The sequence below is a fragment of the Salvelinus fontinalis genome, chromosome 39 (genome assembly GCF_029448725.1).
Source record: "Salvelinus fontinalis isolate EN_2023a chromosome 39, ASM2944872v1, whole genome shotgun sequence".
Classification (NCBI taxonomy): Eukaryota; Metazoa; Chordata; class Actinopteri; order Salmoniformes; family Salmonidae; genus Salvelinus; species Salvelinus fontinalis.
In genome coordinates, this window is record NC_074703.1 from 4814981 (window position 1) to 4831319 (window position 16339).

The window sequence follows — 16339 nt, forward strand, 5'->3', positions numbered from 1 at the left end:
TCTCTGGGCCGTAGGAGCTGGCCTCCATCCACAGACACAGCGTCATGTTTAAATACTGTATCTCTCTCTCTGGGCCGTAGGAGCTGGCCTCCATCCACAGACACAGCATCATGTTTAAATACTGTATCTCTCTCTCTCTCTCTGGGCCGTAGGAGCTGGCCTCCATCCACAGACACAGCATCATGTTTAAATACTGTATCTCTCTCTCTCTCTCTGGGCCGTAGGAGCTGGCCTCCATCCACAGACACAGCATCATGTTTAAATACTGTATCTCTCTCTCTGGGCCGTAGGAGCTGGCCTCCATCCACAGACACAGCATCATGTTTAAATACTGTATCTCTCTCTCTCTCTCTGGGCCGTAGGAGCTGGCCTCCATCCACAGACACAGCCTCATGTTTAAATACTGTATCTTTCTCTCTGGGCCGTAGGAGCTGGCCTCCATCCACAGACACAGCATCATGTTTAAATACTGTATCTCTCTCTCTGGGCCGTAGGAGCTGGCCTCCATCCACAGACACAGCATCATGTTTAAATACTGTATCTCTCTCTCTGGGCCGTAGGAGCTGGCCTCCATCCACAGACACAGCATCATGTTTAAATACTGTATCTCTCTCTCTGGGCCGTAGGAGCTGGCCTCCATCCACAGACACAGCATCATGTTTAAATACTGCATCTCTCTCTCTGGGCCGTAGGAGCTGGCCTCCATCCACAGACGGCAGCAGCTGGTCAGAGAGGCTCTGATGGGTAAGAGTCCCAGAGCCTACACCCAGCTCTTCAACAGGTACACTATACCCTACCACTCAGACTTGATTGGAGTGTAGACTTCAAATCAACAGCCTCCTGTTGTCCTGATTGGCCACATTTGACCCTGATGTTGAAGTGGCAGGTTACAAGGTCATGTGGTAGAATGGTGTTGTATTGCATGCCAACAGCAGGGGGAGCTAGAGAGGTCATGGTGAAAAGTGTGTGTGTGTGTGTGTGCGTGCGTGCGTGTGTGTGGCCTCTCAGTTAGGACCCTAGGTTCTTCAAAAACTGATCCAGTAAGTCATTGTACAGCTCTGTTCACCAAATACCAGTGCTGTAGATTTAGCCAATCAGCCATCTCCTCTTATGTTCCGACCCAGAGCTATTCTCTCTCTGGTGGACCTGCTCTCCAATGGACCGTATGTGTGTAATGTGTGTGTGTGTTAGGAGTCCAGTGTGTGTGTTAGGAGTAAAGTTCACCCCTGCTGCCATTCACACTCTAGCTGACAGGAGATGTACTCTATGTCAAGTTCTGCATCATGTCTCATGTTTTACTGAGACTGTGTTTTCAGATGCATGTTGGGTAGGATGGTCACCGTCAGAACAATACCAACTGTGTGTGTTTATATTTTATGTGTGAGAAACGCATACAAACATGTCTTGAGATTGAAGGTAGTCAGCGATGCACGGTGTAAACAGCAATATCAGGCCGACTTCTGCAACAACTAAGAGTATGAATCACAAGGCCCCATAGCGATCATGTTGCGTGAAGCGCATCTGTGCACAGATGTCTGTGTGCTACGTCTTGCATCGCGCTCCGCTGCAATATCCTGCTGCTCCTGGCAACCTCATCACTGAGTCTCCGTTTAAAGTGATAGATTTCATATCAGATGTTGTTCTAAAGAACCTCTGCATATCACCACTGTGTTGCAGCTACAATCTCTTACCAAGCTAGTGATACTATCATGTTGACGTTATCATGTTGTGTGTGTGTGTGTGTGTGTGTGTGTGTGTGTGTGTGTGTGTCTCCCAGGAGTGTTCACACAGCTCCATCATCATTGGCCTCTCAGATGCAGCGGGACCCCGCCCTCTCATCCCCCATGATGCCTAGAGCCAGCCATGACGGACAACACAACCACTCAGAGAATAACAGGTCTGTACCCAACACACACACACACACAAACACACACACACACACACACTATTATAGTCTCAACTTGTATAGTCTCAACTATATCCTCTGCTGTTGTATTTATATAGTATAATTCCCTAGGGGACCGTCTAGCATCCACTGTAATGCTGATCTTTATTCTTTTCTAATAAACTGAAACGTACCAACCTGCAGAGTTCATATCTATCTTATTATGATTGATCAATAGCAGTGCACACACTTGTGTTAGTATTCACTGGCTGACCTTATGTAGTAGTATTCACTGGCTGACCATATGTAGTAGTATTCACTGGCTGACCTTATGTGTTAGTATTCACTGGCTGACCTTATGTAGTAGTATTCACTGGCTGACCTTATGTAGTAGTATTCACTGGCTGACCTTATGTGTTAGTATTCACTGGCTGACCTTATGTAGTAGTATTCACTGGCTGACCTTATGTATTAGTATTCACTGGCTGACCTTATGTATTAGTATTCACTGGCTGACCTTATGTGTTAGTATTCACTGGCTGACCTTATGTAGTAGTATTCACTGGCTGACCTTATGTGTTAGTATTCACTGGCTGACCTTATGTGTTAGTATTCACTGGCTGACCTTATGTACTAGTATTCACTGGCTGACCTTATGTACTAGTATTCACTGGCTGACCTTATGTAGTAGTATTCACTGGCTAACATTATGTGTTAGTATTCACTGGCTGACCTTATGTAGTAGTATTCACTGGCTGACATTATGTGTTAGTATTCACTGGCTGACCTTATGTGTTAGTATTCACTGGCTGACCTTATGTGTTAGTATTCACTGGCTGACCTTATGTAGTAGTATTCACTGGCTGACCTTATGTAGTAGTATTCACTGGCTGACCTTATGTAGTAGTATTCACTGGCTGACCTTATGTATTAGTATTCACTGGCTGACCATATGTGTTAGTATTCACTGGCTGACCTTATGTAGTAGTATTCACTGGCTGACCTTGTGTAGTAGTATTCACTGGCTGACCTTATGTAGTAGTATTCACTGGCTGACCTTATGTATTAGTATTCACTTGCTGACCTTATGTGTTAGTATTCACTGGCTGACCTTATGTGTTAGTATTCACTGGCTGACCTTATGTAGTAGTATTCACTGGCTGACCTTATGTAGTAGTATTCACTGGCTGACCTTATGTGTTAGTATTCACTGGCTGACCTTATGTACTAGTATTCACTGGCTGACCTTATGTACTAGTATTCACTGGCTGACCTTATGTAGTAGTATTCACTGGCTAACATTATGTGTTAGTATTCACTGGCTGACCTTATGTAGTAGTATTCACTGGCTGACATTATGTGTTAGTATTCACTGGCTGACCTTATGTGTTAGTATTCACTGGCTGACCTTATGTATTAGTATTCACTGGCTGACCATATGTGTTAGTATTCACTGGCTGACCTTATGTAGTAGTATTCACTGGCTGACCTTGTGTAGTAGTATTCACTGGCTGACCTTATGTAGTAGTATTCACTGGCTGACCTTATGTATTAGTATTCACTTGCTGACCTTATGTGTTAGTATTCACTGGCTGACCTTATGTGTTAGTATTCACTGGCTGACCTTATGTAGTAGTATTCACTGGCTGACCTTATGTGTTAGTATTCACTGGCTGACCTTATGTGTTAGTATTCACTGGCTGACCTTATGTACTAGTATTCACTGGCTGACCTTATGTACTAGTATTCACTGGCTGACCTTATGTAGTAGTATTCACTGGCTAACATTATGTGTTAGTATTCACTGGCTGACCTTATGTAGTAGTATTCACTGGCTGACATTATGTGTTAGTATTCACTGGCTGACCTTATGTGTTAGTATTCACTGGCTGACCTTATGTGTTAGTATTCACTGGCTGACCTTATGTAGTAGTATTCACTGGCTGACCATATGTGTTAGTATTCACTGGCTGACCATATGTAGTAGTATTCACTGGCTGACCTTATGTGTTAGTATTCACTGGCTGTTCTTATGTAGTAGTATTCACTGGCTGACCTTATGTAGTAGTATTCACTGGCTGACCATATGTGTTAGTATTCACTGGCTGACCTTATGTAGTAGTATTCACTGGCTGACCTTATGTAGTAGTATTCACTGGCTGACCTTATGTAGTAGTATTCACTGGCTGACCTTGTGTAGTAGTATTCACTGGCTGACCTTGTGTAGTAGTATTCACTGGCTGACCTTATGTAGTAGTATTCACTGGCTGACCTTATGTAGTAGTATTCACTGGCTGACCTTATGTAGTAGTATTCACTGGCTGACCTTATGTAGTAGTATTCACTGGCTGACCTTATGTAGTAGTATTCACTGGCTGACCTTATGTAGTAGTATTCACTGGCTGACCATATGTGTTAGTATTCACTGGCTGACCTTATGTAGTAGTATTCACTGGCTGACCTTATGTAGTAGTATTCACTGGCTGACCATATGTGTTAGTATTCACTGGCTGACCTTATGTAGTAGTATTCACTGGCTGACCTTATGTAGTAGTATTCACTGGCTGACCTTATGTAGTAGTATTCACTGGCTGACCTTATGTAGTAGTATTCACTGGCTGACCTTATGTAGTAGTATTCACTGGCTGACCTTGTGTAGTAGTATTCACTGGCTGACCTTATGTAGTAGTATTCACTGGCTGACCTTATGTATTAGTATTCACTTGCTGACCTTATGTGTTAGTATTCACTGGCTGACCTTATGTGTTAGTATTCACTGGCTGACCTTATGTAGTAGTATTCACTGGCTGACCTTGTGTAGTAGTATTCACTGGCTGACCTTGTGTAGTAGTATTCACTGGCTGACCTTATGTAGTAGTATTCACTGGCTGACCTTATGTAGTAGTATTCACTGGCTGACCTTATGTAGTAGTATTCACTGGCTGACCTTATGTAGTAGTATTCACTGGCTGACCTTATGTAGTAGTATTCACTGGCTGACCTTATGTAGTAGTATTCACTGGCTGACCTTATGTAGTAGTATTCACTGGCTGACCTTATGTAGTAGTATTCACTGGCTGACCATATGTGTTAGTATTCACTGGCTGACCTTATGTGTTAGTATTCACTGGCTGACCTTATGTAGTAGTATTCACTGGCTGACCTTGTGTAGTAGTATTCACTGGCTGACCTTGTGTAGTAGTATTCACTGGCTGACCTTATGTAGTAGTATTCACTGGCTGACCTTATGTGTTAGTATTCACTGGCTGACCTTATGTAGTAGTATTCACTGGCTGACCTTATGTAGTAGTATTCACTGGCTGACCTTATGTACTAGTATTCACTGGCTGACCTTATGTAGTAGTATTCACTGGCTAACATTATGTGTTAGTATTCACTGGCTGACCTTATGTGTTAGTATTCACTGGCTGACCTTATGTGTTAGTATTCACTGGCTGACCTTATGTGTTAGTATTCACTGGCTGACCTTATGTGTTAGTATTCACTGGCTGACCTTATGTAGTAGTATTCACTGGCTGACCTTATGTAGTAGTATTCACTGGCTGACCTTATGTAGTAGTATTCACTGGCTGACCTTATGTATTAGTATTCACTGGCTGACCATATGTGTTAGTATTCACTGGCTGACCTTATGTAGTAGTATTCACTGGCTGACCTTGTGTAGTAGTATTCACTGGCTGACCTTATGTAGTAGTATTCACTGGCTGACCTTATGTAGTAGTATTCACTTGCTGACCTTATGTGTTAGTATTCACTGGCTGACCTTATGTGTTAGTATTCACTGGCTGACCTTATGTAGTAGTATTCACTGGCTGACCTTATGTGTTAGTATTCACTGGCTGACCTTATGTGTTAGTATTCACTGGCTGACCTTGTGTAGTAGTATTCACTGGCTGACCTTATGTAGTAGTATTCACTGGCTGACCTTATGTAGTAGTATTCACTGGCTGACCTTATGTAGTAGTATTCACTGGCTGACCTTATGTAGTAGTATTCACTGGCTGACCTTATGTAGTAGTATTCACTGGCTGACCTTATGTAGTAGTATTCACTGGCTGACCTTATGTAGTAGTATTCACTGGCTGACCTTATGTAGTAGTATTCACTGGCTGACCATATGTGTTAGTATTCACTGGCTGACCTTATGTAGTAGTATTCACTGGCTGACCTTATGTAGTAGTATTCACTGGCTGACCATATGTGTTAGTATTCACTGGCTGACCTTATGTAGTAGTATTCACTGGCTGACCTTATGTAGTAGTATTCACTGGCTGACCTTATGTAGTAGTATTCACTGGCTGACCTTATGTAGTAGTATTCACTGGCTGACCTTATGTAGTAGTATTCACTGGCTGACCTTGTGTAGTAGTATTCACTGGCTGACCTTATGTAGTAGTATTCACTGGCTGACCTTATGTATTAGTATTCACTTGCTGACCTTATGTGTTAGTATTCACTGGCTGACCTTATGTGTTAGTATTCACTGGCTGACCTTATGTAGTAGTATTCACTGGCTGACCTTGTGTAGTAGTATTCACTGGCTGACCTTGTGTAGTAGTATTCACTGGCTGACCTTATGTAGTAGTATTCACTGGCTGACCTTATGTAGTAGTATTCACTGGCTGACCTTATGTAGTAGTATTCACTGGCTGACCTTATGTAGTAGTATTCACTGGCTGACCTTATGTAGTAGTATTCACTGGCTGACCTTATGTAGTAGTATTCACTGGCTGACCTTATGTAGTAGTATTCACTGGCTGACCATATGTGTTAGTATTCACTGGCTGACCTTATGTAGTAGTATTCACTGGCTGACCTTATGTAGTAGTATTCACTGGCTGACCATATGTGTTAGTATTCACTGGCTGACCTTATGTAGTAGTATTCACTGGCTGACCTTATGTAGTAGTATTCACTGGCTGACCTTATGTAGTAGTATTCACTGGCTGACCTTATGTAGTAGTATTCACTGGCTGACCTTATGTAGTAGTATTCACTGGCTGACCTTATGTGTTAGTATTCACTGGCTGTTCTTATGTAGTAGTATTCACTGGCTGACCTTATGTAGTAGTATTCACTGGCTGACCTTATGTGTTAGTATTCACTGGCTGACCTTATGTGTTAGTATTCACTGGCTGACCTTATGTGTTAGTGTTCACTGGCTGACCTTATGTGCCCAAGAGCTTCCTCTTTACTGAGTTCTCGGGTAACAACTCCACACCATCTGGGGGCAAGTCTCTGTACACCTAAACATTGATGGATATCTGTCCCTGCTAATGCCTCCTCCCCGTGTACACTGGAATAACCATTAACACAGCTTACGACTTACACCGGTGAAATAAGCATTTCTAGGTATACAGCATGTCTGAGAGCTGAAGGTCATTTATTAATGTCGAACCAACAGGGAGTTTAGGTTTACGGGAGGAAGTCCCTCACATCAGCAAATTACTGCCACTAAGTGATTTTCTGAACTCTTTTCTTGTGACCTGTAAAGTAGTGTTGTTGTGCTTGTGATTTAGTTGAAATAGCTGTGCCATTCCAGCAACTCTATTCTACTGAATAACTTCTTTCATTATTGATTGAATAGATCTTTCTAAAATGCTCCTCGTTGGCTTTGGATTTAAATATAGGCGTGGGAGGTGTTTTAGAATGTCCTTGGGTAGTCAGTTATTCATAGCAACCAATCCATTAAAAACCAAGATGTTCAAAAGAATGATGTCTGAACCTATCCCAAGCCAAAGTCCATGGAATGACATACCTAATGACATACAGTGCATTCGGAAAGTATTCAGACCCCTTGATTTTTTCCCCAAAAATGTACATTACAGCCTTATTCTAAAATAGATAACTTTTTTTTGTTAAAATCTACACACATTACCCCATAAAAAACAGATTGCTTGAAATTGTAGCTAATTAATCCCCAAAAAATGAAACATACCTTATTTACATAAGTATTCAGACCCTTCGCAATGAGACTGGAAATTGAGCTCAGAATCATCCTGTTTCTATTGATCATCCTTGATGTTTCTACAACTTGATTGGAAAGGCACACATCTGTCTATATACAGTAAGGTCCCACAGTTGACAGTGCATGTCAGAGCAAAAACCAAGCCATGATGTCGAAGGAAGAGCTCAGAGACGAGGCACAGATCTGGAGAAGAGTACTAGAAAATGTATGCAGCATTAAAGGTCCCCAAGAACACAGTGGCCTCCATCATTCTTTAATGGAAGACGTTTGGAACCACCAAGACTCTCTTCTTAGAGCTGGCCGGATCGAGGCAAAGATGAACGGGGCAAAGTACAGAGAGATCCTTGATGAAAACCTGCTCCAGAGCGCTCAGGACCTCAGACTGGGGCGAACGTTCACCTTCAAACAGGGCAACGACCCTAAGCACACAGTCAAGACAACGCAGGAGTGGCTTCGGGACAAGTCTCTGAATGTCCTTGAGTGGCCCAGCCAGACCCCGGACTTGAACCTGATCGAACATCTCTGAAGAGACCTGAAAATAGCTGTGCAGCAACACTCCTCATCCAACCCGACAGAGCTTGAGAGGATCTGCAGAGAAGAATGGGAGAAACTCCCCAAATACAGGTGTGCCAAGCTTGTAGCATCATACCCAAGAAGACTCAAGGCTGTAATCGCTGCCAAAGGTGCTTCAACAAAGTACTGAGTAAAGGGTCTGAATACCTATGTAAATGTGATATTTTAATTTTTTTATAAATTAGCAAAAATGTCCAAAAAACAGTTTTTGCTTTGTCATTATGGGGTATTGTGTGTAGACTGATGAGGGGGGAAAAAATATGTGATCAATGTTAGAATAAGGCTGTAATGTAACAAAATTTGTAAGAATTCAAGGGGTCTTAATATTTTCCCGAATGCACTGTACCTAATAACATGACCTCCATTAATTGGTACAAATTGAGCCCCGTTTTCATGGCTGTAAAAGATCTTGAAGTCTGCGTGCTTAGACCAATTTGCCTTCAACACAGACTGTCTGATACCACCTGTATGGGACATGTTTTACTGTCTCTCTTTCTCTCTCTCCTTTATTGTGTTCTTTGTAATACTCCTGGTTTCCTCTAAACCACACCGTTTATTTTTCTCATCCATCTTGCCCTCTCTTGCATTCTCTTCGTTTGTCTGTTTGTCTCTCTCTCTGTCCCCCCCCCCCCTCTCTCTCCTTCTTCCCCTGTCTCTCTCTTTGTCTTCCCCTGTCTCTCTCTCTCTCTCTCTCTCTCTCTCTCTCTCTTTCCCTGTCTCTCTCTTTGTCTTCCCCTGTCTCTTTATCTGTCTTCCCCTGTCTCTCTCTCTGTCTTCCCCTGTCTCTCTCTGTCTTCCCCTGTCTCTCTCTCTGTCTTCCCCTGTCTCTCTCTCTGTGTCTTCCCCTGTCTCTCTCTCTGTGTCTTCCCCTGTCTCTCTCTCTGTGTCTTCCCCTGGCTCTCTCTCTGTGTCTTCCCCTGGCTCTCTCTCTGTGTCTTCCCCTGGCTCTCTCTCTGTGTCTTCCCCTGGCTCTCTCTCTGTGTCTTCCCCTGGCTCTCTCTCTGTGTCTTCCCCTGGCTCTCTCTCTGTGTCTTCCCCTGTCTCTCTCTCTGTGTCTTCCCCTGTCTCTCTCTCTGTGTCTTCCCCTGTCTCTCTCTCTGTGTCTTCCCCTGTCTCTCTCTCTGTGTCTTCCCCTGTCTCTCTCTCTGTGTCTTCCCCTGTCTCTCTCTCTGTGTCTTCCCCTGTCTCTCTCTCTGTGTCTTTCTCTCTCTCTGTCTCTCTCTCGTCCCATGATTGTCTCTTTCCCTTACCCTCTCTCTCTCTCTCCCCCCTGGTATCAGCTCTGATGACTCCCGTGCTAGTTCTGGCCTGTCGTTTCCCAGCTCAGCAGGGGCCTTCTCAGAGACAGCAGGGCCAGCCGGGTGTTCAGACCTGGGCTTGGACACCACCGTGGAGCACCTGGATATCTCCTCTCTGGGACACAACCTGGACATGCTGAAAGGTGACTTACCCTAGCTCCATCTCCTCTCGTTTTCACCAATGACTGGCTCCCTCTCTGTATCTGTCTCTGCCTTTCTTCATGTCTCTCTCTCAGGTGCAGGTGGACATTTTGTCATGACACTTATTGGGACTGGATCTGATACCTTCCTCTACCTCATAGAACTGTGTTGGCTAGTCATCAATCTCTTTCTCTCTGTTCCCTCAATACTGTGCCTTTAAACAGCTTGGACAATTCCAGAAAATGATGTCATGGATTTAGAAGCTTCTGTTTGGCTAATTTACATCATTTGAGTCAATTGGAGGTGTACCTGTGGATGTATTTCAAGGCCTACCTTCAAACTCAGAGCCTCTTTGCTTGACATCATGGAAAAATCAAAAGAAATCAGCCAAGACCGCAGAAAAAGATTTGTTGACCTCCAGAAGTCTGGTTCATCCTTGGGAGCAATTTCCAAACGCCTGAAGGTACCACATTCATCTGTACAAAAAATAGTACGCAAGTGTAAACGCCATGGGACCCCGCAGCCGTCATACCGCTCAGGAAGGGGACGCGTTCTGTCTCCTAGAGATGTGAAAAGTGCAACTCAATCCCAGAACAACAGCAAAAGACCTTGTGAAGATGCTGCAGGAAACAGGTACAAAAGTATCTATATCCACAGTTAAACAAGTCCTATATCGACATAACCTGAAAGGCCGCTCAGCAAGGAAGAAGCCACTGCTCCAAAACCGCCATAAAAAGGCCAGACTATGGTTTGTAACTGCACATGGGGACAAATATCGTACTTTTGGAGAAATGTCCTCTGGTCTGATGAAACAAAAATAGAACTGTTTGGCCATAATGACCATTGTTATGTTTGGAGGAGAAAGGGAGATGCTTGCAAGCTGAAGAACACCATCCCAAACATGAAGCTCGGGGGTGGCAGCATCATGTTGTGGGGGTGCTTTGCTGCAGAAGGGACTGGTGCATTTCACAAAATAGATGGCGTCATGAGGAAGGTAAATTATGTGCATATATTGAAGCAACATCTCAAGACATCAGTCAGGAAGTTAAAGCTTGGTTGCAAATGGGTCTTCCAAATGGACAATGACCCCAAGCATACTTCTAAAGTTGTGGCAAATGGCTTAAGGACAACAAAGTCAAGGTATTGGAGTGGCCATCATAAAGCCCTGACATCAATCCTATCGATTATTAGTGGGCAGAACTGAAAATGTGTGTGCGAGCAAGGAGGCCTACAAACCTGACTCAGTTACACCAGTTCTGTCAGAAGGAATAGGCCAAAATTTACCCAACGTATTGTGGGAAGCTTGTGGAAGGCTACCTGAAATGTTTGACCCAAGTTAAACAATTTAAAGGCAATGCTACCAAATACTATTTGAGTGCATGTAAACTTCTGACCCACTGGGAATGTTTTGAAATAAATAATAGCTGAAATAAATCATTCTCTCTACTATTATTCTGACATTTCACATTCTTAAAATGAAGTGGTGATCATAACTGACGTAAGACAGGGAATTTGTACTAGGATTAAATGTCAGGAAATGTGAAAAACTGAGTTTAAATGTATTTGGCTAAGGTGTATGTAAACTTCCGACTTTAACTGTATGTCTCCTCCCTAGATGTACTGGTTATGGATCCTCTTTATATATGAAAGCACACATCTTTCCAAGTATTAGTAACTCATTGGTTGTGTACTTGTTTCTCCCCCAGATCAAGTAGAATCTGGCCACACTCCTGACGCCCCTCGCCCCGGCTCCGAGCTTCTCTCTCCGGGCGCCACCGCCACCATGGCACGCCCAGGCTCCAACGCCAAACCCATCCTGCCACCTATCCTGTCCGGACGCAAGACCCCCGGACCCAGCCCTAAGCCCCAAACCCTGAGACAGGAGGGAGATGAGGAGTGAAGAGGTACAGGAGGCAGGGAGAGGAGGAGGAGTGTAGAGGTACAGGAGAGATGGAGAGGAGGTGTGAAGAGGTACAGGAGAGAGGGAGAGGAGAAACAGGAATGAGGGAGAGGAGGAGGTGTGAAGAGGTACAGGAGAGAGGAAGAGGAGGTGTGATGAGGTACAGGAGAGAGGGAGAGGAGGAGTGAAGAGGTAGAGGAGAGAGGAAGAGGAGGAGTGAAGAGGTACATGAGAGAGGGCGAGGAGGAGTGAAGAGGTACAGAAGAGAGGGAGAGGAGGAGTGAAGAGGTACATGAGGGGGGGAGAGGAGGAGTGTAGAGGTACAGGAGAGAGGTAGAGGAGGAGTGAAGAGGTACAGAAGAGAGGGAGAGGAGGAGAGGAGGAGTGAAGAGGTACATGAGAGAGGGCGAGGAGGAGTGAAGAGGTACAGAAGAGAGGGAGAGGAGGAGTGAAGAGGTACATGAGGGGGGGAGAGGAGGAGTGTAGAGGTACAGGAGAGAGGTAGAGGAGGAGTGAAGAGGTACAGAAGAGAGGGAGAGGAGGAGTGAAGAGGTACATGAGAGAGGTAGAGGAGGAGTGAAGAGGTACATGAGAGAGGTAGAGGAGGAGTGAAGAGGTACATGAGAGAGAAAGATGAGGAGTGAAGAGGTACATGGAAGAGGAGGAGTGAAGAGGAGGAGTGAAGATATACAGAAAAGAGGTTGAGGAGGAGTGAAGAGGTACATGAGAGAGGTAGAGGAGGATATGAAGAGGTACAGAAGAGAGGGAGAGGAGGAGTGAAGAGGTACATGAGAGAGGTAGAGGAGGAGTGAAGAGGTACAGAAGAGAGGGAGAGGAGGAGTGTAGAGGTACAGAAGAGAGAAAGAGGAGGAGGGAAGAGGTACATGAGAGAGGAAGAGGAGGAGTGAAGAGGTACAGAAGAGAGGTAGAGGAGGAGTGAAGAGGTACATGAGAGAGGTAGAGGAGGATATGAAGAGGTACAGGAGAGAGGAAGAGGTACATGAGAGAGGAAGAGGTTGAGTGTAGAGGTACAGGAGAGCGAGAGGGACAAGTAGATGCTCTTAAGAGTTGAAAGTTCACACAGAGATTGAACAATGATGGACACATTCACCTGACTTTTCTGAATAAAGACGTACCTGTGTGTTAGCTGGTCCAGATGGGGTCATTCATTCACTAATAATATAGTCACAGGATAGAATAATAAGAATGTAAGGACATTACACCAAATATAATGATTCCCTGCTTCAACTCAAACCGAAACATACATTATAATACATTTAGTCAATGACATGTGCCAAACTCTTGACTTCTCAGTCTTGCTATTGGGCTCCCGAGTGGCGCAGCGATCACTGCATCTAAGTGCTAGAGGCGTCACTACAGACCATGGTTCGATTCCAGGCTGTATCACAACCGGAAGGGATTGGGAGTCCCATAGGGCGGCACACAATTGGCCCAGCGTTGTTAGGGTTTGTCCGGAGTAGAAAGTCATTGTAAGTAAGAATTTGTTCTTAACTGTCTTGCCTAGTTAAATAAAGGTTAAATAAATAAAATATTGACTACATAATCTATTGTTGTTGCTATAACCTGTACTGCAATGCAGAAAGATATCCTGGACAGTCACTCATTAATAAAGATGATTACAGTATAATAAGAGAGATAATTGAGCTGTTCTTCAATCGCTGCCAAAGGGTGAGTTATCTGTGTGCTCTGTTGCAGGGCTGGGTATCTACTGTATAAGGGATAGTTATCTGTGCTCTGTTGCAGGGCAGGGTATCTACTGTATAAGGGATAGTTATCTGTGTGCTCTGTTGCAGGGCTGGGTATCTACTGTATAAGGGTGAGTTATCTGTGTGCTCTGTTGTAGGGCAGGGTATCTACTGTATAAGGGTGAGTTATCTGTGTGCTCTGTTGCAGGGCTGGGTATCTACTGTATAAGGGTGAGTTATCTGTGTGCTCTGTTGTAGGGCTGGGTATCTACTGTATAAGGGATAGTTATCTGTGTGCTCTGTTGCAGGGCTGGGTATCTACTGTATAAGGGATAGTTATCTGTGTGCTCTGTTGCAGGGCTGGGTATCTACTGTATAAGGGTGAGTTATCTGTGTGCTCTGTTGCAGGGCTGGGTATCTACTGTATAAGGGTGAGTTATCTGTGTGCTCTGTTGTAGGGCAGGGTATCTACTGTATAAGGGTGAGTTATCTGTGTGCTCTGTTGCAGGGCTGGGTATCTACTGTATAAGGGTGAGTTATCTGTGTGCTCTGTTGCAGGGCTGGGTATCTACTGTATAAGGGTGAGTTATCTGTGTGCTCTGTTGCAGGGCAGGGCTGGGTATCTACTGTATAAGGGTGAGTTATCTGTGTGCTCTGTTGCAGGGCAGGGCTGGGTATCTACTGTATAAGGGTGAGTTATCTGTGTGCTCTGTTGCAGGGCAGGGCTGAGGTATCTACTGTATAAGGGTGAGTTATCTGTGTGCTCTGTTGCAGGGCTGGGTATCTACTGTATAAGGGAGAATTATCTGTGTGTTCTGTTGCTGGGCTGAGGTATCTACTGTATAAGGGTGAGTTATCTGTGTGCTCTGTTGCAGGGCTGGGTATCTACTGTATAAGGGTGAGTTATCTGTGTGTTCTGTTGCAGGGCTGGGTATCTACTGTATAAGGGAGAGTTATCTGTGTGCTCTGTTGTAGGGCAGGGCTGGGTATCTACTGTATAAGGGAGAGTTATCTGTGTGCTCTGTTGCAGGGCAGGGCTGGGTATCTACTCTATAAGGGTGAGTTATCTGTGTGCTCTGTTGCAGGGCTGGGTATCTACTGTATAAGGGTGAGTTATCTGTGTGTTCTGTTGCAGGGCTGGGTATCTACTGTATAAGGGAGAGTTATCTGTGTGCTCTGTTGCAGGGCAGGGCTGGGTATCTACTGTATAAGGGTGAGTTATCTGTGTGCTCTGTTGTAGGGCAGGGCTGGGTATCTACTGTATAAGGGTGAGTTATCTGTGTGTTCTGTTGCAGGGCTGGGTATCTACTGTATAAGGGAGAGTTATCTGTGTGTTCTGTTGCAGGGCAGGGCTGGGTATCTACTGTATAAGGGTGAGTTATCTGTGTGCTCTGTTGTAGGGCAGGGCTGGGTATCTACTGTATAAGGGTGAGTTATCTGTGTGCTCTGTTGTAGGGCAGGGCTGGGTATCTACTGTATAAGGGAGAGTTATCTGTGTGCTCTGTTGCAGGGCAGGACTGGGTATCTACTGTATAAGGGAGAGTTATCTGTGTGTTCTGTTGTAGAGCAGGGCTGGGTATCTACTGTATAATGTGCCTTACGGTTCCCACTGTAGTAGAGAGCTGATTCACCTAACCTAGCCATGCTTAGATGCAGCCCCTTCACACACACACACAGCCCCTTCACACACACACACCAAAGAGGCCTTTCCTTCATGTTATCTCTTAGCCCTAGTATCACCACATTCAGAGTAGTAATATGGTATCATTTCCACTGACTCAGGGGTGATTAGGACTCTCACGGTGTAATAATCTCATCAAATTGAAAATGCTGCTATTATCTGGTCTTTTATGTGTCTGTTGTCAGGGCGATAAACAGTTCATCACTGACTCTGTATCTCTTTGTACTAGAATAAATCATATTCCGAGACATTTGAAGAGATAGACGGGTATTAAACTGCAAACTGTCAAATCTTGTATCTATACTTTTCTCTTAGCTGGATTCCTTTATTCCTTTCCTTCTATCTGTGTGTGTGTGTGTGTGTGTGTGTGTGTGTGTGTGTCACACACCTGGCCATCCATCACTGTGTTTCCAGATGTTGCAACCTTCTAATAATTCAGAGGCAGTTTCAGACAAGACAGCCACAATGCCTCAGGCCCCGGGCCTATCACCTACTTAAAGAGACCGTCGTCTCTCCCTAAACCAACACATGATCTTCCTCTTTTGAAGTGCACCACACACCATATGGCTAGATGTTCATCAATGCCAATGCTCCCAGCCGATACTGATATCTGTTAGCGTGTGTCATGTAGCTGTCTGAGATGTTTCCCTTCTTCTATAACAGTCTGTCTGTCAGTCTGCATGTCAGTCAGTGTATCTGTACATCTCTTTGTCTGTCTGTCTGCCTCTCTATCAACATGTATTTCTGTGTAATCCATCTGACTACCGATCTCTCTCCGTATAGAGAAATAAATCATGTGGACTGTGTAGCCTTTAGAGAACCTAGACTGAGGCAATTTATCTCCAGGTCCGTATATTATCTCCAGGTCCATATATTATCTCCATGTCCATATATTCCCCCAGACAGTAACACCCAGACTCTTCCAATCATGGCGAGTGACTTCAACAGGACCAGGAAGAGAAACGTCACCCTCTTTCATCTAGACATAACTCCACGAGACAACAGAACTATCCATGGTAGAGAAAGGGGAGATCATATTTGAAAGAAGAATCGTTCATCTCTTATTTATGCGCGGTAATGCTGCGCAAGGTTGAAATAACAATTTTGGATGTAAAATGCAGAAAGGTTAATCAATTCTACAGCGAAAGGCAGGTTACTAAATCGTT

General features: G+C 44.4%; 1 protein-coding gene across 1 annotated transcript in view; it reads left to right on the forward strand.

Moving 5' to 3' along the window:
• Window positions 1–15463, forward strand: part of LOC129838345 (leucine-rich repeat and guanylate kinase domain-containing protein-like) — a 30718-nt gene extending 15255 nt beyond the window's left edge. Inside the window, exons 9-12 of the mRNA XM_055905281.1 lie at window positions 693–781; window positions 1778–1897; window positions 9728–9888; window positions 11593–15463. Of these exons, the coding sequence (XP_055761256.1) occupies window positions 693–781; window positions 1778–1897; window positions 9728–9888; window positions 11593–11786 (564 nt within the window). The 3' untranslated portion in view covers window positions 11787–15463. The remainder of the gene's footprint in view (window positions 1–692; window positions 782–1777; window positions 1898–9727; window positions 9889–11592) is intronic.
• Window positions 15464–16339: the final 876 nt, after the last annotated feature.